The sequence below is a fragment of the Neovison vison genome, chromosome 3 (assembly GCF_020171115.1).
Source record: "Neovison vison isolate M4711 chromosome 3, ASM_NN_V1, whole genome shotgun sequence".
In the NCBI taxonomy this organism is placed as follows: Eukaryota; Metazoa; Chordata; class Mammalia; order Carnivora; family Mustelidae; genus Neogale; species Neogale vison.
Genome location: NC_058093.1, coordinates 161,848,780 through 161,874,018, shown reverse-complemented (window position 1 = coordinate 161,874,018; position 25,239 = coordinate 161,848,780). Strand labels below are relative to the sequence as shown.

At 37.9% G+C, this 25,239-nt stretch overlaps 1 protein-coding gene across 4 annotated transcripts in view; it reads right to left on the bottom strand.

Annotated features, from left to right (window-relative positions):
• Positions 1–25,239, bottom strand: part of NOL4 (nucleolar protein 4) — a 402,455-nt gene that overhangs the window by 69,036 nt on the left and 308,180 nt on the right. For all 4 annotated transcript variants that reach the window (XM_044243197.1, XM_044243198.1, XM_044243199.1 and 1 more), the window contains one exon: positions 24,305–24,418. In XM_044243197.1, coding sequence (XP_044099132.1) covers positions 24,305–24,418 — 114 coding nt within the window. The remainder of the gene's footprint in view (positions 1–24,304; positions 24,419–25,239) is intronic.

The window sequence follows — 25,239 nt, the reverse complement described above, 5'->3', positions numbered from 1 at the left end:
ATTTCTCTGCAGGATAAGGCTCTCATCTCCTTCTTGGGGGGTCAGAGGAAGAGATCCTGTGGTAACACAGTATTGGGGAGGGGACCAAGGGTCTAATAACTTTTCAGATCTACTGAGCCAATTCTTCTGTTTTCATATTCACACTTCTCCACTTTCTGGAATACCTGGTGCTCTTAGTTCTCAGACTTTCATGGTCTACATGGACTGAATGGTTTCTTACTGGTATCTCCCTACTATCATTTGCATGTCAGATTTCCATTTTCCTTTCCTGAATCCTCCCCATTCTGTATCCTTTCGTAGGACTAACCTCTTTACATTCACTTGCAATTATTTTAGTGGGGTTTTGGAAGGAAGCAGAGATAAAGAGAAGGATTTACTTTGCCATGTCAAAAGACATGTAGAATTTCAAACTTTATATACCTAACATGACAGGTAAGAAAACTTCAGGATGTAATGCACTATGTTTAGGATTAGGATCTTTTAGTCTCAGATTCTTGTCATTTGGAATGGTTTGAATACATCAGATGGCAAACCACCTTAAAATTTTGTTTGATAGAAAAGGAAAACTTTAGGGGCGCCTGGGTGGCTCAGTGGGTTAAGCCTCTGCCTTTGGCTCAGGTCATGATCTCAGTGTCCTGGGATGGAGCCCCACATCTGGTTCTCTGCTCAGCAGGGAGCCTGCTTCCCCCTCTCTCTCTGCCTGCTTCTCTGCCTACTTGTGATAGCTGTCAAATAAATAAATAAAATCTTTAAAAAAAAAAAAGGAATGGAAATTTTTAAACATGTGAATAGAAAGATCACATTGCTGCTATCATAAGGGCAATATAAGTCATTGAAGTTGACAAATTATTTTGAAACTGGTTAAAAAGTGGTAAGAAACAACTCTTGCTAAACTTACCTCATTTTCTTCGTGGAAAAAACAAAACTTAAAAATGCAGATCATGGTGATTTTCTAGACACAGAACAAAGCACATGATGAAATAAAGCAGGGTGTGCTGAAAGAGAGCAGCATGAGGATGGTTTACACTAACAGAATGACCACATCCAAAGCCAGGTGGATGGATTAGAGAAGCTAGAAGAGAGGTTTTTAGAAGGCATGTCACAGAGTTGTGCTCTAAGCCTGTGCCATTCAGCGTGTAAACCGAGACACGTCGGTGTATTAATGATATTGAACAACTTGGGTGATAACAAGAAACAGGATTAAGGATGGGAAGAAGGAGGGCGAAGAGTAACAATATGCAAAGTCAACAGCAACAGGATTTGAACAACTTCATTACGGGCTGATATTTTATACAACGCACTCAACAGAGCTGAAAGTAGAGCCTTAAACTTAAATCCAAAATATTATCTACCCACACAAACTGGGGAGGAAATTTGTAATATTAGCATCTCTGAAACGATGTACAGTTATAAGTACCTTCAATCATTTCTGAAAATATTTAATGAGCGCACCCAATGGGCAAGACACGGCAGTTGTAATGAGTGATTACAGAATGAATGCCTGTTTCCCATGAACTCACACAGGAGCACGGGAAATAATACTTTAGAATTATTGATTATAATTGACTGAAGTATAACAAAAGAGGGCAATTGATATTAAAATGCATATGATAGGGAAATTAATGTATAGACAAATTAGACAAAAATTATCTAATGCTATCTTAAGTTGCATTGATAAAACTCTATAAATCCTAGAATGTTGAACTGCCTGCATTTAATTATTCCTTGAATAATTAATGACACTAAAGAGACAGAGAGAGAGAAGGAGAGCTAAATATATTACCAGATAATACTTAGTATTGACTACATGCCAGGAACTGTGTTAATTGTCATATTATCTTAATCCACAGGACGTCCCAATGAATTATATATTATTAAACTCTCATTTTACATATTGGAATAACAGAGGGACAAAGGTTTCTAGGTTACTTATCCAAGTTCACACAGCTGTTAGTATTGAAACCTAGGCACTCCTGATGCTAGAGTTTGTGGGCTTACCCAACATGCTATGCAGAGCAGGTCAGAGCCTCCTGAGGGCCACAGATAACCTAAACCTGTCCAGGCAAGAAAAGCCAGGTTGCTGGAAGATCTCAAAACTTTAGAACAAAGTTAAAGGAACTGGGGATGTTTCACTAGAGGAGACAAAGAGTAATATTCATTTGTTCATTCACAGGGAATGATCTGTATCAGGCTTAAGCTGTCAAAGACTGCTGGGAGCTCTTTCACAGCTGGCGGAAAAGTGGTGTCCAAAGCAGATCTCACCCACTCAGTGTAGCGCAGTATAAGTTAATGTTGTCAGGCAATTAAGACACAAAAGGCAAAAAAGAAACATGGCTAGTGATATCATTTTAATATTCCATGCTTATCTATATAAATGTGAAACAATGTGATAGTAGAATTGATAAATTTTTCAAATAAAAAAAGTTCTATTTTCATCTGTTTATTTAATAAAAAATACTCCAATGAACACTAAATATGAAGAATTTTTTTTTGGTATGCCTTGTACTAAATACATTTTTAGGTATACCTTCATATGTTTATAGGCAAAAATTCAAACTTTTTTTTTTCATCTTTTAAAATGTGTAACTGTCCTCAACTCTAGCTTCAAGGACAAATGACATTCCATTATGAAGGAAGGGGTGTTTAAATTCTAAAATAGCCTTTAAAATAAAATTAAGCAAAGTGAAAAATAACGGAATCACGTAAGGCCACTTCATCATGAATTCAGCATGATCTTCAATTCAAAATTTCCCTTTGATGGGATTTGCTGTTTGTTTGAACCCAGGCACCGTGCAGGAGGCTGGATTTGCTGATAAGCAGTTTTTTCATTTCAGTGCAAAATCAGCAAGGTGATTAATACTATTTATTTCCAGAAGTCTAAATTATGCAAATGAACTACAACTTTCTTTCCTCTTCCTTCTCCCTCCTTTGTGGGCCTTCCCTTGCAAAGGGAAGATAGGATAGAGTCCAGTGTGTAAACGATCAATCCAAAGAGCTGGGAATAACGCTCCGTTGCCGGTCAGCCGTTCATCTGGAGCTGCTGTCCAAGGCTGGCCCAGCCCTCAAGCCTGCTTGTCTCCGGGTGTGTTTGGATAACAAAGGCACACAGTTCTATCAGCCCTGTGGAAGCCATCTAAATAGGGCCGTGTTAGTCTTTGTACAGCTTTTTGAGTAATGCAGAATTAAATGCCGTACAGGTATTTAACACCACCACCACTTAAAAGAAAATATGATCATCTGAAACTCTGTAGAAGGGCTAGTTAAAAATGGGGGCTTCGTTCTAACCTGTGTCTTTTGGGGCTTGCTTAACGAAGGCTACCTCTCTTGCTCCTGCCATGGTTTTAAAATGCTTCCTGAGCTGTGGGCTTTTGAGATGCTTTATGCCAGGAATCCTTCATTTTAAATGAATTAATTTAGTTGTTTAAGTTGTTTAGTTGTTTACCTTATAAATGTCTTTTAATTCTAGCTTAAAGACTCTGGCCCCATTTTTTTTTTTTTTTTAAACTAAACATGCCTTTGCTATGACCAAACATAAATAATGTGTTTACTTATTTGGGGACCCAGAGGCTTATTTTCTCTCTAAACTTAGCTGGAACAACAGGCAACTCAGTTCAAAATGAATATTGATAGATACATTTTGAGTGGGGGAAAAAAAAAATCTGCCCAGTTGTTCCCCCTTTATGTTCTGCAGCAAGCAAGGCTGTTGGTTCCAAATAGCTCACAGAAATCACAGAGAAAGGTAGAATTTTAAAAAGGAAGTAAACCTTAATTCAGTGGTTAGGAACAAGGTTCATAATTCAGCTTGAGTTTGATTTATATTCGTATATTCTGGCTGATATATATTCATATGTCCTTCATGTGTTCTCACTGATATATATGTTATTTTTAACACAGCAACTATCCTCTCAAGGGCAAAAACCACACATTCTTTCATGTTAAAATACAGAAAAAGAAAAGAATCAAATCTAAATAGGTTTCTTATTCCTATTCTTTTAACAATATTTTCTATTCTACTGTCAAAATGGGGAAAGGAGACAGTATATGCATATTTGTAGAAGTTGGAATGGATAGAAGATCTAAAGACTCTCTTACTTCTCATCCCAATTCTTTTCTTCAGAGGATTAGCAAAGCTTTAATTTTTAAAGCAAAAATGTTGGCATGTACATTTGGGTGATAAAAGACTTAGCTAATATGAAGTAAGTCAAATGTCCTGGGGTGCCTCTCCGAGTGGCTCAGTCGTTAAGCGTCTGCTTTCTGCTCAGGGTCCTGGGATGGAGCCCTGTATCAGGGTCCCTGCTCTGTGGGAAGCCTGTTTCTCCTTCTCCTACTCCCCCTGCTTGTGTTCCCTCTCTGTGTTTCTCTCTGTCAAAGCAATCAATCAATCAATGTTTAAAAAAAAAAAAAAGTCCTGATATGTTATAGGTGGCACAATCAAATGCTTCTAGGTATCCAGCGAAGTATGTAAATGAGAGAAGGATCCAGACTATAGGACAATGAAAAGTTGTGGGGACAGTGCTAAATTCCAGAACTCATGCCACCCCCCTCCAAAAAAGGGTTCAAATCCAAACATTTCCAGCAGCCTTTAAGCCAAATAAGCACTTCCGTGGTCTGCTCCCATTTGTCATCCCCCATATACTTTTTGAGATTACATATATATATATATATATAATATTTTCAGAATATATATATATATTCTGAAAAAGAATTGAGAATCATTGAGAAATGATTCATTTCACTTTAATTTTTCTTTCTTTTCAGAATACTGAGGCAGTGTATTCCTGACCCATTAAAGCAAGCCATGAGTTAACGATGCAGGGCTCTACTGAATTATTCCTGGAAATACCTATAAAACCTAATGAGTATGTCAAGATGAAACGGTCCCTGGGGCCACAGCCAGAGCTCAGCCCCAGGCTCCCCCTCTGTGCTTCATGGACTGAGGTTTTTGAGCTCCTGATACAACAGCCTTCACGGCATTTACTTCACGTCTGAGGTCCGAAGAACATGGGGGTCTGATGTGTCACAAAGACAGAGAACAGATCCTTTCCTCCTCCTGAGGCAGTTGCTCAGGAAGAGATTAGGGGAAAGAATTTGAGGCCAGGCAGCCCTCATGTTTAGCCCCTCAGTGCTGGCAGGGGTGAATGTGGGCTATGGGGTGCTTGCCTTCGTATGAAGATACCTCAACTTTTCAGAACCTGCCTTGAGTGGGCATCGCTATACTTAATAAATCACTGCCAAATTTTCTATGGTGCTTTCAATATTAAGAGAAGAACAACAAGGTAAACAAGAAACAAAATAGCAATAAATAACAATATATATTATGTTAATTTTAGTTTGATATTTTAGAGAAGAATGTATACATTTAAAGCTTGGTCAGCACTTTACAGCTAATGAATGGACAGTACTTTTAAAGAGACAGCTCATTAATAATTGGTTTCCTCCTCCTCATTAAGAAGCACTTATTACTAGTCTAATTATAGATGGCCTTGATTAGGGGAAATGTACACGGTATGTATGCATGAATCACTGGGGTCTCTAACAGCTTTGTCTCCAAAGCATAAAAACAATGTAAATCTACAGAGTGTTCCCATCTTATGCTTAACAATTATTACAACTAAGCAAAATGTATTTATATCAGTGGGCAGTAAGAAGGGTTACTTTTTACTCTTATTCTTTTGAGGCTGAAAACCCCTTCCTCTGGCTATAATCTGAACTGAAAATGAATAAATTAATACAAAGCACTGAGTTGCAGCATTTAAAAAATACTTAGGAAAAATACAAAATTAACAGATTTTCTGGATGTGGGGGCATGAGGTATAGAAATTACTTTTATCGGTTTGACAGTAGCAACTTCATGGAGTATATATATTTGCTACATTCATGAAAGAGCAAAGCATAGATTAATAGGCAATAGGACTATATTCGCCTTTCTCCTGAATTTTATTTCAAGTGTTTATACTCTCCATACTGACCACTGATTTAAGATTATTAGCATTTCTTTATGTTTTGACATATAATTTTACTTTGTATATGAATTTATCTATATTTATACTATGTAGGAGAGAGAAGGAATCAGTGCCATCTCTGAAAATAAAATTCATGTAATTTTAAAAAATATATGGAAATATTAGCCCTACCTTACATCTTTAAATAAGTAAAACTCAAGGATGATTTATAAATTTTTCCCATTTAAATAACACTGGAGGCAGTAATATATTTTCCATTTATAGATCTACTTTAAATTCTATGCCTTCAATAGTTCTGTTGGCAAATTCTTCTTAGGTATAATATCACCTAACGGACAGAAAGCCATACACATATTATTCCAAAAAATGCAAAAATTAGAGTTCACCCATGTTGCAGGTTGAATTTGCTAACACAAAGGAATGAACAGTTGATTTGGAAAATTTTCTAGACAGCATGCTTTGAAGAAGGGGTATGGCTGGACCACCATATGCTAAAGATTTTAAGTGTGACTTCTAAGTTCTATCAACCATCTCAGCAGAGGCTAGGGATAGACACGAGGTTATCCAGGAAAGGTGTGTGAAGAGCTCTCACATAAAATAATGTGGATCACCTCAACGTCCACAGAAGGCTGACAGATGTTTTGAGAATGTTATGCTGGCAGAGAAACTGCAAGCTTGAAATGGGATAGAAGAGAGAAGGATTTGTAGGGTAAAGGACAGTGGCAGAGACCAGGGAAAAAGTCCGAGCTGACAAATCCAGCCTACCAGACGTTCCAGGGCTACAGGGGCCGGGAGTCTGGGGCTGCTTCTGGGCTGGGCAGGGAGGACAGAGCATCTCACCACAGATGGCTATTCTTAGGCCTCAAAATATAGTGGAATTTAGCCTGCTGGGTTTTGGACTCATTCAGGTCTGTGACCCCTTTTCCCTTTCCCATCCCACCCTCTTGGGATGGGAATGCCTATTCTATGCCTGTCCCATCATTGTATTTTGGGAGCATCTAACTTGTTTTCCAGGTTTCCCAGGTCCACAGGAGGGGATAAATTTTGCCCCAGGATGAACCATACTCAGAGTTTTACCCATTCCAGATTTAGATGATTTAGATGATTTGAGACCGGTTGAGTTCATTACATTTAGGGGAGATTTTGGATTTAGGATTGATCCTGGAATGGGGTAAGACATCTGATGAAGTTGGGATGGGTGACTGCATTTTTCAAGTGGAAAAGACCTGAATTTGGTGAGGAAGGCAGAGGGTGGACTGTTACAGATTGAACTGTGCCCCTCAAAAACATAGGTTGAGGGGTACCTGGGTGGCTCAGTTGGTTAAGCCACTGCATTCAGCTCAGGTTCATGATCCCAGGGTCCTGGGACTGAGAACCACATGAGGCTCCCCACTCAGCTGAAAGCCTGCTTCTCCCTCTCCCTCTGCCTTCCACTCCCCCTGCTTGTGGTCTCTCTCTGTCAAATAAATAAAATCCTTAAACAAAACTTGTTGAATCCTAACCCCGATACCTGCAAATGTGACCTTATTTGGAAGTCAGCTCTTTGCAGGTATAATGTAGTTGAGAGTAGACTAAAGTAGGACGGGACCTGATTGAATATGGCTGATGTGTTTATGAGAAAAGAAGAGATGCACACACAGAGGGAAGATGCCCTAAGAAGAAGGAGACAGTGATTGCTACCAGAAGCCAAGGGATGCCTGAAGGATCCTCCTCTAGCTGCTTTGGAGGGAAAGTGGCCCTTGCAATACCTTGATTTTGGACTTCCAGCCTCCAGAGATGTGAGAAAATAAGTTTCTCTTGATTTAAGCCACTGAGTTAGTAGTACTTTGGGATGGCAGTCTTGGGAAACAAACATAGTTCACTCTAGTGAATATTGTTTTCCTTTGGCTTTTCAGCATTTATCTTCTCCCCTCCCCCTTTTAGTAACTGCTTCTGATGATTGCTCTCCCACTCTTATTCCATGTGCTTTTGGAGAGCTGACTGTGCCCATGGATCCAAAACTGAAGAGGCAACTTATGCATTATTCTGTTCTCCAGGCCTCAGCATGTGCTTCAGAGATGTATGTGTAACCCAATCACAGTCCTTGGGAAGATGGAAAACTGGAGCTGCTGCAGCCACATTGCTACCATGAGGAATAACCTGTCTGAGAATAGAAACAACAAAGATGGAGCAGAGATCCCAGGGAGATCCTAATTATCTATAAGATAGTCAACCCCATATAAAACTGATCCTATTGTTAGAATTTTGAATTGCCTGAGTTTATCAATTCCCTTTAGCTCAAACCATCTCTGAAGACATTTTCTAACACTTTCAAATAAGAGATTTCTTATTTGGTGCTCAATTGCCCAATTCTCATTTGCTTTCAACAGTCACTGAATGCCAGATCTCTCTCTCCTGGGTCACTTCTAAACTTAAAAATAAAGTTAAGCTTTTTCTCTGGTGTTTCACCAAGTACTTAATGAATTAAATGCTTTGCCAATTCCTAATCCAAGCTCTGAGGAGAAAAAAGCTCATCGGGTTTCCTCGTCTCTGAATTTGGATTCCTTGGATATTTTCATACCTAGTACCCAGTTTTGCAGGCTGCCCTGCGGAGATCTTCTGTCACTTGTACCTCAGAGGCCTGAGAGAACAGACAAATGTCACTTAACTTTTCCCCAGGGGCCAGGGGAATGATACGAAGAGTCTCTCTTCAAATATAAATTTGAATTAGATATATCTTCAATTTTTGTGCCATTGAATATATATGATGCATAATATGTGAATATATATACATATGTGAATATATGTTAAAAATATATAAAGGGACGCCTGGGTGGCTCAGCTGGTTAAGCGGCTGCCTTTGGCTCAGGTCATGATCCCAGTGTCCTGGGATCGAGTCCCACACTGGGCTCCTTGCTCGGCAGGGAGCCTGCTTCTCCCTCTGCCTCTGCCTGCCATTCTGTCTGCCTGTGCTTGCTCTCTCTCTCTCTGACAAGTAAATAAATAAAATCTTAAAAAAAATAAAAAATATAAAAATATATTTTATGCACAATATATATTTAATACATTCTTAAAGATCCATTCATTATAATAAACTATATTTTAAGATCTACATATTGTGTGTCCAAACAAATTGTGCTTCCAAGCTTTTTTGGAAAATTCTCCCAATTTCCAACTTGATTCATAACAGAGATAAAATGCAATTTTGATTCTAACTCTTCAATTTAGTTTATTCTTTTTAGCTTCTTATGCATGCATTCTTTTGTAATTTCTGAAATTCTGGTTTGAAATTACTATAAAGCCAATATATTATGTTCATTTTTTTCAAGATTTAGGCAAAACCAAAATACTGCTGCTCAAATTACATTTCTATTTTTCGTTTGCCAATAGCATTGCTTATATTTTTATTGGGTCAAAAAACTGAGTGAAAAAAATGCAATTTTTCAAATCCTCCTAAAGGTGGAAATATACATTGACTGAGAAAGAAACAAAAAAGCACCTTCATAGTTGTGGTTATACTAAATTTTTATGATCATTTTGTGATTCCTAGTCCATAATTTTTTTTTAAAGATTATATTTATTTATTTGACAGAGAGAGATCACAGTAGGCAGAGAGGCAGGCAGAGAGAGGGGAAGGGAAGCAGGCCCCCTGCTGAGCAGAGAGCCCAATGCAGGACTCGATCCCAGGACCCTGAGATCATGACATGAGCTGAAGGCAGCGGCTTAAGCCACTGAGCCACCCAGGCGCCCTCCTAGTCCATAATTGCTTAAAGCCATGATTTAGAAAATATTTAGACATTTTTTAGGTCATGGTTTAGAACATACAGTTTCTCTATTGATCATACATAGGATTTTTATTTTTTATTTATAAGGGATCTTCCAAGATTATCATAGATCTTATTGTTGGAATGGAAATCCTTTTTTTTCCTGAAAATTACATAGTTATCAATAGTTTATCTGAGTGTTTTGAGGTTATGCACGCATTAACAATTATAACTATTTACGACTGTCTAATGATACACAACTTAACGTTATAAGACTTCAGTTTTAGAAAGACATGTCCACATTAATGCCAACTTGAGTCTACTGAACCAAAAGTCATGCTTTCAAAACTCAAATGAGGACCCCACTAAACAATCCCAAAGCCTTCTTTTTAACATATTGACAGATACCCTCTCCTTTATGTAGATATATTTATATATGCTTACATCTTTTATATATAACTTTAAGTGGTTATCATTTGTATAAGATAAAGGGATGCATGCATATATTTGTGACTCATCAAAGAGTAAATGAGGACAAAAATTTGCTGAGTATGAATACAGTCTACAGAGCTTTATAAAAAAAAAAAAAAGACTACATCCAGTTTAGCATCTAAACCTTTCTTTTGTTAACAACACTTTAAAATACCTTCTCCCCAAGGAACAATGCCCTAGATACATAGGATCTACTTATGGTGGTTTGGTGCTGCAAATCACCCCAAGGCCTGTGGTTGTCATTGCCTTTACACATGAACTTTTTTATGAAATGAATACTTAAAAATCGGATAAACACCAAATAAAGAGAAGGATGGCCTCTGCTAAGGAGCTACATCCTTGTATATTGTTTTAATGTGGTCCACTTAGGACAAGACTTCCTCCAGAGCCTACAGCAGGACTCCTAGCAAGCTGCTCTATTCAGCCTGCTGCTATGACAACTATCGGGGGCAAGTGTCAGGTCAGCTCCCAGGTTCTGTGTCTTGCTATAATTGCTTTGTCAGAAACCTACTCGCTGCCTTCTTTTTCTCACTGAACACGTAAAAGCAACAGTGCCCATAGACTAAACTTTGAGACATTCTTTATCCCCTCCCCAACTTATATGCTTGGTAAAAAATTTCAAAAAGCATTTTTCATTTTCCCCATTTGGTGCTAAAACTATGTGTCCCAGGCAGTCAGTCAACCTTTTAAATTGTAGTATTAATGCCAATGATTACAGCTCTGACTACCTAGTACCGCTCTCGGGCTTGAGCCTCCCTACTGTGTTAAAAGGCATCTCATTAAAAGGCTCTTTTCTTCCCTAAAACCCAACTTTTTGCCATGCCACATATGGATATTTATTTAGCATATAACCTCATCCTAGTATATCACTAGGTATATTTTGAGGCTCAAAATGATGAAAAGCCAAAGCTGTCTTAATCCTACAGTCGGTATTCCAAAAGACATCATCTGGAGGTCATTGCAGTGTTGGCTGGGTATAAAATCAAGTGGTACAATATGTCGGGCTGACAGCTATTACTACAAAGAGAAAAGGACTTCGTTCTGTGGGCTGATTTGATCCAGGATGCGCTCCTTAAATGGACGCCCTTTGAGACGGGGACAAATAAGCACAGGAGAGAACCGGAGAGGACAAGCAGCCCGGGTATGCACTTTGCGTGATTTTGAGTCATGAAAAATAGTAATGATGTATGTACCTCACTGAGGTGTGGGGGAAAATTAAATGAGAAAATTTATGTGAATTCAATATGAAGGTATAAGAGAATACACAAACATGAGTACAATTATGTGTAATGTTGTTCCCATACAGGTCCTGGTTTATTTCCCAAATAGAGTAGGGAGGATAGTTGGCATGTTAAAGAACTTAGAACTAAAACCTGAATCTGGCAGAGCACAGAGAGTCAATTATCATATGGTTTCACTTAGTTGTGGAGCATAAGGAATAACACAGAGGACATTGGGAGATGGAGAGGAGAAGGGAGTTGGGGAAATCAGAGGGGGAGACAAACCATGAGAAACTGCGGACTCTGGGAAACAAACTGAGGGTTTTGGGGGGTGGGGAGAGCCTTGTGATGAGTATTAAGGAAACACGTATTGCATAGAGCACTCGGCGTGGAGCATAAACGATGAATATTGGAACACTGAAAAGAAATAAAATTAAATTAAAATTTTTTTTAAAAAAAGCTAATCTTGGTATTTGAAATGGTTTCAACAAATGCTGTTTTTAGAAGAATTATCAAAGAGTAGTTTAAGAAATTAATCTAAAAAGCTACAGAAAAGATTCCGTATTTTAAAAACCTTGCATGCAGATCCTTTATAAAGAATTAAAGAAAATACACTAATAACTGGGCAGTTCCCTTGAAAAGAAATGTTCCTCACACACGTGGAGACATAAAAGGCTTGACAGCTTCATTGGACCTCTCAAACTTGCTCCATAGGCAATCAAAAGGAGAGAAAAATGCAATTGAATTAAACTAATGTGACCTTCTGAGTTCCCCACCTAAAGTAGTATTCAAATTCTTGCATGTTATGAATGTATGATGGCATTAAGAGCTGAAATTTATGAAGCATTCTGATTTTCATTACTCAGAATATTACCCTGAAATAAAAAAGGAACTAAACTCTTTGTACTGGATTGGTCTTTTTTCCTTTTTAAAGAGAAATTCCACTTCTAGAGAAATAGGGAAAAATCACTGAAGAAAGGAAGAAAGATGGAATAAAGGAAGAAAAGAAAATCTAAAATAAAATTAATTTCTCCAGGCCTGCTTCTTTCATAAAATAAATTTATTGAACTAAGTGGTCTGGAAGGTTCTCTGGAGCTCTAACTTTTAAAATGAGTCTAATGTATCCCATAGTAAAAATGAAAATTTATTAACTTGAAAAAGAGGCTCTTCTTCTGTAAAGTTGTATATTAGCAATCCCCAAGTATAGTGACTGTGTAGATGCTGCACATGTATTTAAAATATCCCACTGCTTCTCATTCTCCGGACTCCTCTTTGTTTTCTAAAGCTTGAATAAAAGCCCACCGTCAGCCTCTAATTTCTCAGGTTCCCTCACCTGAAAGTAATCGTGTAGCATAAATAACCAATTGGCAAGACACTGGCATAGGAAAAATCTTTATTTTAATTGCTGTTTTTTTGATGCAAATCACAATGTCTTTGGGATTCAAATAAACTTTTCACTTACATCTACCTATTTTATTACTTAAGTTTATAGTTACAGCTATGATCTTTTTGTACCTTTGCTCTCTGCCCTCTTTCCAGAACTCAGAACAAGGACTTCTATTAAATCTCACTTATATGTTCCTAGAGGATTGGGGAGCAGGACACAAAACACAAACTTCAGATATGAAAAAGGTGACCATTCTTGTAGTGTGGAGGAGTTCTTTTTTTAAGATTTTCATTCATTTATCTGACAGAATAAGAATAAGCAGGGAGAGCAGCAGGCACAGGGAAGGCAGAAGCTCTGAGCCCTATCATAAGGGGCTCCATCCCAGGACCCTGAGATCATGATCTGAGCAGAAGGCAGACACTTAACTGACTGAGCCACCCAGGCACCCCCAGGGGTTGGAGTTCTCTGCCTGTCCTTCAGTATCAGGACCAGGCTGTGCTATTATGTTTCCTTATGTATCAAAATGAGCACCAAAACCAAGAAAAATAAAAGCATGGAATGTTACTACAGAAGTGATTTAAGGAGAAGTTTGATCTTAATGTGAGAACATCACTAGGCTTTTAACCTAATTGTATCATTTAAAGTGTTACTGTGATCTTTTTTGTGTTCAAGGCAAAACATTAAAAAGAACTAAGAAAGAAATGGGACTTGGGTTTTGATCTATATCAACATCATTTTCCTCCTGGTGAAAGATCGTGGCTCTTAGAAAACAAGTTTGCATAAACTCCTAAAACAATGAGAGGTAGTCCTTCATATAGCCATCAACCGGGTGTAAATGAGAACAAATATGGACACGTCCTAGAGAAATCTAGAAGCTGTTGAGTTGTTGAAGCAAATGATAATGATAATAATTAAAAAAACAGTAATATTGACAAGGCAAAGAACACTGGTAACACAGGAAAGATGGGGTTCTTCCCTGAGGGTGAGAAATGTATGACCTTGATCCATTTGAGCAAAACTGATCAATAGAGATCAACTTAGCTGGCAAGCCTATCAGAAACCCAGGCTCCTTTCACCATTATGAGAAAGAGGTAAATTACCAAGAAAGCAGGTTGACCTGCCTTGGGGGGGGTTCTCTAAGAGAGACTTTATAGGATCACCTGTTACATCACCTGTTCTGCAGTCCCTATGCTTGTAGTTGAGGCTCTAGCATCAGAGCTGCCCAATTCTTAGGAAAGATTAATAACTAAATTCATGTTTAAGTTTACAATCGGAAGGCTTTTGTCATGAAATGAAGATGCACCAAAAGTTTAGAACGAAATGAAATGAAAGTAAAATAAATAAGTGAAATGAGAAACAAAAGTAAAATCATTTTTAATGAAGGGTAATATTTACAGCTACCCAAATACTCAGCTCTGCAGAAACCCCACTTTCCCGAAGTGCTGAGTTATTGAGAGAAAAATGTGGTCCTTGAGGCCATTGGTCTCACTGTATCTACGCCGTGAGTCATGTCAAATATCATAAATTTCTTTAGGAAGCATAGTCCATTTTGTCAAGTTATTACATTATCTAATTTTATAATAAATTTGTGACGATGGCTAAAGTTCATCGATACACACCATATTGTTGTTTCAGTGTAACTAGTTTGTTTTAAAGTGGCTAAAGAGAAAAGACAAGACAAAGACTGAATAGATTATGAGGAAAAATTTATAAAAATGAATACGTTTGGCCTAAGCCGAGTATGTCAGAATTTTCATTTATCTACTAAGCCTGAAAATAATCCATTTTAAAACAAATATTAACATAAATGCTGTATGCATGGAGAGCTCAGTAAACCATATGTTCCCCTGATCTTGGCATCAAAAAGTGTATAAACATATTATGTGAATTTCTCTGTCTGAATTCAAACCACCTACTCATATCTTGACGTTTATCCAGAAACTAATAACATCCTAAGCCAAAGATGTACCTAAAAATTTAAAAAGAAATTATTTCTCTAAGAATGTGGGAGAATTCTCAATGAAGCCAGAAATCCAATAGTAAAGTAGAATGAATTTTTAAAAAAGACAACCCCATAGATATCCAAGAAGAAGAAAGGTTTTTGAGTTTCATATTCCCTAACCACAGAAGAAGGAAACCATTTGATCTACAAGCTTCACACTATTATGTGGGACCAACAAAATCATGTTCTATGCATCTACACAGATAGAAACTGATACACCATTATATAGGAAAACACATACACCAAGGACAATTTTATATAGAAGTAATCATTCTCAATTTAAGAAAAAAAATTAAAAAATAATTGATTGATGAAAACTGTAATGTCAGTTTTCTGAGACATCATAAAAATATAGAAAAAAGATTAAAAGAGCTTTAAGACAAAATAATAATCTTTGTATATAATTCCATAAGCTGAATCTATAGGAAAACATTAAGCTTTGATTCCTACTTAGCTGAGCTAATGTGGCAAAGAAGAGTAGGCATTCCCAAGACTCTCGTGTTTAACTTAAGACATGCCCTGGAACCATACGATTCTTTGGCAACAGATTCATCTTCACAATCACTTTGTGGCATGTGCTCAGCTTTACATAGTCTCTATTTAAATAGCAAGTTAAAAATGACAGATGGTAAAAAGCGTACTTCCTTGCTGAATCAGGACCTCACCTCTGCCCCAGTGTCTCATCAACACTTCCTTGTCCATAGGCTTCTGAAGCCTCCTAAAAATAAGACATTTCACTCTCCTTCTCACTCCTCTCACGTATGTATTTAAAGTCCAAATAACACCAGAAAGCACCTACACAATCTAGTTTAAACCTTCAGGTCCAATCCCCTCTCCTTTTATTTCTTTCTAAGAATCTTGTTTCCCTCATGGGAGACAGTGGTTTTTAATCCTCAGGAAAATTCCATGTGTGGAAATGCTCCATGTATCTGGAATATCATCCTCTAGCTTTTTTGTCTGTCAAAAACTCCTTTATTTCCCAAGGTCCAAATCTAATAGTGCCTCCTCTGGGAAGCCCTCCTGGGTTCCCTAGGCAAAATTAGGACCACTGTCCCCTGACTCTCACAACAATCTCACTGCACCCTTTTAATTTCATTTACCATGCTAATTTCACCTATCTTTAATGGAATATAAGGTTCTTGAGGAAAAATATTATGTCTTATCCATCTGTCAAGTGAGAATAATGATACCCGCTCAGTAGAGATATTACCAGAAACAAAGAAATTCATATCGGCAAAGAACCAAGTAAATCCAGCACTTAGTAAACAGAGGTTCCCCATCTCCTTTCTTGTTTCATGGCCTCTGTATGAAACAAAATATCTTCCATATGAGTGTCTGTTAAATAAGCAAACTATTCTAGGGCTAATTTACAAGTAATTCTCTTCTACTAATCATGTCCTTTACTGATAGAGATAAATGAAATATTTAATGAACTACACAGAGAAGTTAAAAAAAAATCAGGTAAAAAGTTTTAAAATTTTAATATCTATTAAAAAAATACCCCACAAAAACTCAAGTTGGAATTAATTCATATTCAAAGCCCAGCAACATTAACTAATGCTGAAAGAATACAAACTCATAAAGCAATTATTTTGCTCACAAAATATCAACAGAATTCAGGCTAAGTGTTCTTCCCCACAAAGCAAATAAAAATTCCAGGAAAAGTATTTTAACCCTGTTTCTCAAATATTATAGAAAGTATACAATAAGCTCAAATTTTTATTTTATTTATTTTTTAAAGATTTTATTTATTTATTTGACAGAGAGAGATCACAAGAAGGCAGAGAGAGAGGAGGAAGCAGGCTCCCTGCTGAGCAGAGAGCCCGATGCAGGACTCGATCCCAGGACCCTGTGATCGTGACCTGAGCCGAAGGCAGTGGCTTAACCCACTGAGCCACCCAGGCGCCCAATAAGCTCAAATTTTTAAATTAGAATGGTAAAAATACATTTTTTTATGTAACTAAAACATTTTATTTTGGTATGTATCTTTGCTTTTCTTAGTTTTTATACATCTAAAACTTCTGCATTTTTAAATTACAAAAATACAATGGAACATAAAATGTTTCCATATTATAATTACTTAAAAATGTGATTATACCTATTCCCAGTGTCTGGTCTGGTCTGATGGAAGTATGATGGTAGGTGTGCAGTAGTGAGAATGTTTGTAACAAGTTTCTCAGCTTCGCCCAGTGGCAGTATTGTAGCCAATTAGATTTTTCCAAGGTGTGATTCTTGTTAATTGTAATCAAGTTTCTCTGGATTGGCTTACTGATCAGTCCATTCTTTGGTGCTCATGAATTTAAGGTCATGGTTGATACCCACTGACTATGTTAGCTATTTCCCATACAGGAAAAACCCTATTCCTTTAGAATACGAGAACTTACTACACATTGCCAGGCATTTTAGAGATGATGTGAGTAAGCAGACACTTCAGTGTATACCCATCAGAGAAAGAGAAGAGCTGCCAAGTCATGCCCTCCAATGGGGGGCACACAAACGGCGTATTTATGGATGATGAAAACTGATGAAATGTGCATTTCTTAAGACCACGGAGCCTTATCTTTTTGTGGCATTCTATTTGTAGCAAAGTGTTGGGATGTTGTGGCATCCCTGTTATAAATATCTAACATAATGGTGGCTTCAAAATTAGAAAGAATATAAATGAAATTTTGGGAGAGATTTTCAAATAGCTGAATGATGAACACAAAATGGAACTGTACTTCAAGAATAAAACTGGAATTAGTAATCACATGCGACTTAGTTTCTTGACTGAGGGCATAATTGATATGGCCATTGATACTTAATTGCCTCTTCCTTGCCAAGACATAAAATTAAATCAAAGGACCTGGTTAAGTTATTTTTATCTGATACCACACAATTTTTATTTCTAGATTCTAGTGAATATTAAAAAAAAAAGTAAAAGGAAGAAGGAAAGGATGGAGGGAAAATTCATTTAATATGTTATATGCAAAGCCTATGGGAAATTTGTGGGTTTCGAAGCTCAAGGTCAGTCTCTTCAGGTGGGAGAAACAGAGTTATGAGTTTATGACCAAGGAATGGCTCTGAGAATTTATGATTCCCATTCCTATTCAAATCCTACTCTGTCGCTAGCATGCTTCTTAAAGAGAGTGCTACCAACCACTCACAGACAACATTTGGAAAATACATAGCAGGTGATATAGGCATGAAGTGGGTGAGGGACGAGTCCACCGGAAGCTCTGACATGCTCCAGGCAGTTTCAAATGACTAAGAACTCTTTCTGTTCCCATGTTAATTTTAAAAAGTCCTGCTGGATTTTTTTTAGGTGAAAGTTTATATACAGTTATCAGAGCCTAAAAGTTTACTTTAGGTATAAACACAAATTTTTATGCATGACTTTAAATATATATTTAATTATTTCAGGCATAGAGCTACTATGTAAATTAAAGCAATATTGTACTACATATCATTTGGAACTTTACTAATTGGGAAAGTACATGTCACTGAATGCTGTAAGCTACCATGACAGACACATATCAATCAGAAGACAGTTGTACCTGCTGCTGCTTTTGTGATTTTACATGGACCAAATGATTTTTACAAGCATAAGAATTGGGCCAAAGCAGGGCTCCCTCCTGAGCAACTTTGCACTCTTGGGAGAAGTCACTTTGCTGTATCCTCCGCTTCCCCACTTCATTAAAAGCCATGATAGTGACATAAAATGGGCTTTCAAAACAACTTACATACTACTGCATCCATAAACACTTCTGATGCTGTTATTAATATTAATACTATTATCAATGAGGAGAATAAGTCCCCAAATAGTGAGATGGCCTGGGAAATTTATTCTAAGTAGTTTTAAGTTACACGTTACAACGGAAATACGATGTCATCCAAGAACTACCCTCTCTCCTACTTTGTTGTTCTTATATAGCATATTTTCTCCTTTGAATGAAAGGGCCATGCTGAAACATAGGCTGAAAGATTCAAAGATGTCACATTTTCCCTAAAATATTGCATAAAAGAAAGAAAAATTCTGGGAATGGAACAGAGTTGAGGGTGATTGAGAATGGGAGCCCGGGGGTGTGGGCTGGAAGGGCACAGAAAGAGGTTTCAAGCCACATGTCAGTGAGTAGCACAGCTTTTCAATTTAAGCATAAAATCCAACTGAAAAATGCTGCTTTCAGTTGTGCAGCTGTTAAAGCTTCTAAGAGGTATCAAAAGGACATAGGACTGTACGGAATGAAATAGGATAGAAAAGTCACCTGTCTGGAAAGCTGTGACTTGACCAGAGTGTTTTCGTTAGTTTTCAAAAATGTCCTTGACAAAATACAAAGTCTGTATGAAAACTGCCACCATGCTTACATGGCTCTATTTTCAACCTTCGTATCTGCATTTATGTTGAATAATATACCCACTCATTAGTACCCTAACAGGACACTGGAAGATGCAGGTTGCAGGACATGCCCCACTGCTAACGAAAACAGTACTGGGAACTCTGGGCTTTCTGAATATTTTTTGGTCCTAGCTGGGGGTTTCATGCTCGTTTCCTAGTAGCAATTTTCTTTAACTCTGCAATACACCAGTTTTCAGTATTTTTTCCCTTGATTTCTCACCTTTCATTATGTCACAAGGAACTAATAAGCCATTTCTTGTTCCCCCTTCCCGGTGTTCTTTTCGATAGAGTCAAAGAGGTCACATCGCTGCCTACCATCGAACTCCCAACTGTCCCAGTCACCACAAAAACCATCATCTTGCACTGGTACCACACTGTCCTTCACGAGGGCTCTATCTATTCCACTGATGCAGGGGAAGCCGTTGACCCCTTGGCTCTATGTGATCCCCACTATAGCACCACAAACCAATTTAACTCAAAGAACTGCGGAGAGAGAAAAGAAACCAAAGAAACTCGTATCAGTGAGACACTCCCTAAGTTTATCAGTCAGCAGGCCAGGAATAAAAGGTCATCCTGGAACAGTGGGTTAAGCCGCTGCCTTCGGCTCAGGTCATGATCTCAGGGTCCTGGGATCGAGTCCCGCATCGGGCTCTCTGCTCTGCAGGGAGCCTGCTTCCTCCTCTCCCTCTCTCTGCCTGCCTGTCTGCCTGCTTGTGATCTCTGTCAAATAAATAAATAAAATCTTTAAAAAAAAAAAAAAAAGGTCATCCTGGAAAAAACAGCAAAAATACATCTAATGGGAAACCAATCACCAGCAAGAAGCTGATTCTCCTCTCTTACTTTCTGCTTTTGTCTCTTCATTTAGATGAATCATAACCAAAAGCACTGAAGAATCTTTTTAAGGAAGGAGGAATGAAATAAAGATAGAGAAAAAGATAATCTTTTGATTCAAGCTATGTCATAGGGAAGTGAAGTATGACTTTGCCCCCCTCCCCTTTTTTAATTGTCAGAGTGAGGAAGAATTTCCTGAACAGCATAAAAATTCCAGATTTTCATGTTAAAAAAAAAAGAAATGCTGGCTGTGTTCGATAACACATGGAGGGTTGACCTCAGTTCTGTGAATTCTGATTCCTGATCAAACTCCTGTCCTTGCCCCCGGCTTGCTCTAGGGCTCGGGCTGCATAATAACAAGGCTCGTCTGGACTGTGGTGCAAGGTGGGCACATGAAATAAAGTATTTAACACATCCATAATACCTTTCATGTTCCTAGCTCAAACAGCTTTATAAAATCCAATTAATTCATCAAGCTTCATAAAGTCTGAAGGACATACATAATTATCGCTCTATATCTGGCCATCCATGGCCAGCACGCACTCAGACATGGGGCTTAACAGAATCCAGGTTTAACTGCCCAGTTCTTGAACTTTCATGCACCTGCAGAACAGCAGGGGCCTGATGAAGAATCTGAGTCACCAGCAGATTCTACAAATTGTGAGTTGGGTTAAGAATGGGCGCTGGGGGGCACCTGGGTGGCTCAGGTCATGATCTCAGGGTCCTGGGATCGAGTCCCGCATCGGGCTCTCTGCTCAGCGGGGGGCCTGCTTCCCTTCCCCTCTCTCTGCCTGCTTCTCTGCCTACTTGTGATCTCTGTCTGTCAAATTAAAAAAAAAAAAAAAAACTTTAAAAAAAAAAAAAAAAGAATGGGCGCTGGGTGCGGAAAGAATGATCTCATTGCCAACACCCAAAAGAGTCCTTGCTATCCCTACTTGGGTAAAGAGCGTTTAGATCTAATTGGGAGAGGGCTCTCCCATCTGCATGCTTGGGTTGGAAGTGCAAAATCATGTGGTAGAAGCCTTTGCCAAATGACATCGACAGAATTCACGTTAGGCAGAAATAATTTAGAGATTTTTATGTCTATGTGAATGGGTGTATCTATGTGTCATATATATTATTTATTTTAAAATACTAAATAAACACGAAACCAGCGTTGGCAGTGCATAACTCATTTCCCAGATGAAGTGAGGCAGTTTTTCAAGCTGATATTGAGACAAAAATGTCCTGCTTGGGATAACCTGCTTCCTGGGGAAGGCTGGTTTGTCAGTTATGAAAGAATGCACATATCTTTGTGATAAAAACAGATTGTTTTCTGACATAAAAGTGCCCTGTCAAAAACACTGTGAGCAGAGGCACAAATGATAACGTGTTCTAAGAGTTTCTTCCAGGACACAGGTTTCCCCTCAGTAAAAGTTATAGGATTATATAGAGATCTCAAGTGTCAGCCTCACATAATAGAAACTTATACCTTATGACTGATACCATTCTAGAGTAGAGACTAGGTCGAATATATGGCAAGACAACACCAAGAAGAACCCCTTCAGCCCCAGAATTCTGATTTGCTCATGCAGCTGGGTGATCCTGTACAAATAATCCCCCTTCCCTGAACCTCAAGTTCCTTATAGGTACATGACAACAAGAATACCTGCTTCTCATGGGGTTGTTGAAATTACTACATGAAAAAAAAAAAAGTCTACAAAGGGCCTATTAGGTTTCCAATAAATCATAGAATGTATTTTTTCAATAATTTCTTCCATATCTCCCATAAATCCCAAACTCAGTGCACTCACTTTTAAGGCCTGGAAAGAACATTCTTACCTGGAGGAGATATTGGACATCCCCCATTCTCATGTGATGGAGTCTTGCCATAAATGACCACTTTGCAGGAGGACAGAAAAGGGGAAACAGGTAGTTTGGTCCCTACCCTTTCCAGTCCCTACTCCCTGGGCAGTAAGAAGTCACTCTCCTCATGATTCCTAGCAGTTTTTCTTCAATGGGTGAAAGCTCTAGGAAGCAAATTTGATCTCACTTCAATGATTGTCAAAATGATTACACCTCTCTGATAACAGACTACATGTGTTAGTAAATGGTAGATCTCCAGCTCTAGAGGTGGGATTTTCCTACAACTTTAGGGATTCAAGCAAATGGTTATTATAGAAGAACTCTGGCAATATGTAAGTTAATCAAATAACCTATGCTTTCATGTGCCTTGTCTTATTAAATCATCAAAATAATTCTATGAATTTAATATTTATAACTTCCATTTTATAGATTACACCAATAGTGGTTTAAGTAAAAAAAAAATTGGAAAAAAATTGGGCCAAATATTGGTGGATACCCAGCTTTTGGGGATACTGTAGAGTGATATCATAGGTAGTAAAATAATGTGAATCAGTCCTTTATTTTTCATAATAGCTATTTATATGACTCATACCATTCTAGAGTAGAGACTAGGTCGAATATAAGGCAAGACAACACCAAGAAGAACCCCTTCAGCCCCAGAATTCTACCATTCCAGTTTCTAGAATTAAGATCTTTTCTCAAATATACTTAGTCTGACTTCAAAGCTCCTATATCTAAGATATTCCTATTAGTGTTTCTTTCTAGTTTTACTGATGCCAAGGCACTGACAGAAAGAATATCAGTTAGAATCTTCTTTTCTAGGCTGAAATTATTGATGCTGACTCTATGCCTGGCTAAGTAATTAACATAAATCTGTCATTCTCACAACAACCCTATAGGATGAGAACTGTTAACTGTTGGCTTGCTCATGAAGAAACCAAGGCACAGAGAATGGAACAGCTTTCTGAAGGGCACAGGACTAGTAAGGGTAGCGCTGAGACTCAAAACCAGATGTCTTTAACTCCAGAATGTGCCATCTTAATCACTCTGCTACGTCGTCTTGTACAGAGAGGCCTGACTTGTTTCAAACAAGATACATTCTAGACCTACGATAATGATAAAAGTCTCACTGAGGGCCTGTTTATGTGAATAAATATTGTTGGCCAAGAACAATTCTCAGTTGGTTGGGCAGCTACCTTCGGCTCGGGTCCTGATCCCGGCGTCTTGGGATCGAGTCCCCCATCGGGCTCCTTGCTCGGCGGGGAGCCTGCTTCTCCCTCTGCCTCTGCCTGCCTCTCTGTCTGCCTGTGCTCGCTCTCTCTCCCTCTCTCTCTCACAAATAAATAAATAAAATCTTTCAAAAAAAAAAAACAAACAAACTCAAAATATACATTTTATCTGAGGTGAGTACTACATCTGAAAAAATTAAAGCCTTCATCTTTTGCATTGTCTAGAATTATTAGCACATGTCATGTACATAATAAACACATAAAACTTTTAAATAATACCATTCTGAAACATTTCTACATATCATAGTCCTGGAACAAAAAAACTTTTTTTCTGATTTTCTTTGAAGCTCATTGGCTCACAGGAAAAACAAAATTAGACTAACGATTTAGTCTTCTCGTTCCAAACTTTAAAAAGATATGAAGCACCAGATCACTTGTTGTAAAAGTAACTTCAAAGTCAGAACACAGCATACTTATATGTGTAGCATTTAATGTTATATATTACAATTTAGTAATTAATTATGGATAATTAAGAAGGTCAGAGAGATAAAGAAAACAGAGAAAGACATTCCAGACCTGACAAGGGGCAATAGACGGGCGCAGATAAACCAAGAGAAACATAAGCCCATAAGACACAAAAAATGCACATGTCCACACCACATGAGGGTACATCCTTAGAAAAGAGACAGAGAAAGATGATACTTAATGGGTATATAGTAAATAGTTCATTAATGAGGAAGCCATTTTATAGATTTCTAGGCTTCTAAAATCTGTGCTTTTTCACCATTCCCAGAACAATTGACTGCCATTTAGCAGCGGGCAAGAGGCAATTAAAAAGAGGTTTGCTTTCATTCAGAATGAACACGATCACGTCTGTATCATAAACAATCAGGTAAGGTTACAAAACTATTATCAACGATCAGTTAGAACCACTTATTTAAATAAGCAATTGGCCCTCCAATTGGATACTAAGCAGAATTCCGACTCGTTAACTTTACAGTTGGCCATTTTTCACCACAGAAAATTCGACAGATGCCTATTCATCTCAGGAACATGCATTTTCAAGTTCAAATTTCTATCATAAAGACACAAAAACTGCATCTTGGTATACTTCAAAATCCATTCAAGAGTCTTTCCCCTTCTACATAAATCGGGCTCAATGAACCGTCTTTGTTTGCGGTCATGGGTAAATGCCAGTCCCCAAGCCTCCTCAGTACCTGTTGTCTATCCAGACGCATCCTCTTGGCGGCATTTCTGCTCTCACTCTCACAGGCGGAGGCCAAGATACTCTCTGCAACTGCTGAAGTAAGGTGGGAAGGAATAGGTCGAGACTGAAAAAAAAGAAAGAGAGAAAGAGAGAGAGAGAGGGAAACATGAAAAATTATTAACAGACCAATGCAACTCTCAGAAGAGCTCACAGGATATGCAGGAGTATCCATTTATTTCAACTGAACTTATTTCAATAAGAGGAGGAAATGGAAATTGCAAAGATGAGAAATGAAAGCTAGTTAGAGGTTAAAGCTAGAGCTGCTACCCAGATCCATCACTCATTCCCACAGCTCCACTGTCACAGTTAGTCTGGGCCACTGAGCTGGAGTTTGACTAGGCAGTGACAAAATGCTGGCTGGGTTTTGCAAATAAAAGAAGTGCTTTAATTCTTTCATAACACATGACAATGCACAACAAAACAAAATCAAGTGACAAGGCTGAAACACAGTTGGAAAAATTGACAGACACTCAGACCATGTCAAACAATTTTAATATGAAATGTGAATATTTACAGTCAAAGTTGGGACCCAGTTGGTATGATTAAAATCCTCTAAAAATACTTTAGTTTGGATACAAACTAAAAAGTCAGTCCTGGAACAATTTCAATATCATAAAAGTTTGATGTTTTGATGTGGGCTGTATGTGTATCTACATGTTTTATTTATAAAACAGGAGTTAATGTTATTAACTTAATAGATACATGTTGGAAATCCATTTTCTATGTAACTCACATAGAAATTAATTAACCCCCCAACTAAGCTCATAATTAACTTCAAATTGGTTGCAACTCTCCATATCATTTGTGATAATCAGAAAAGTTTTCCATTTTCTTTTCCCATAATTACATGCAAAATCATCTAACTGAAAGATGAAATGCTTAATG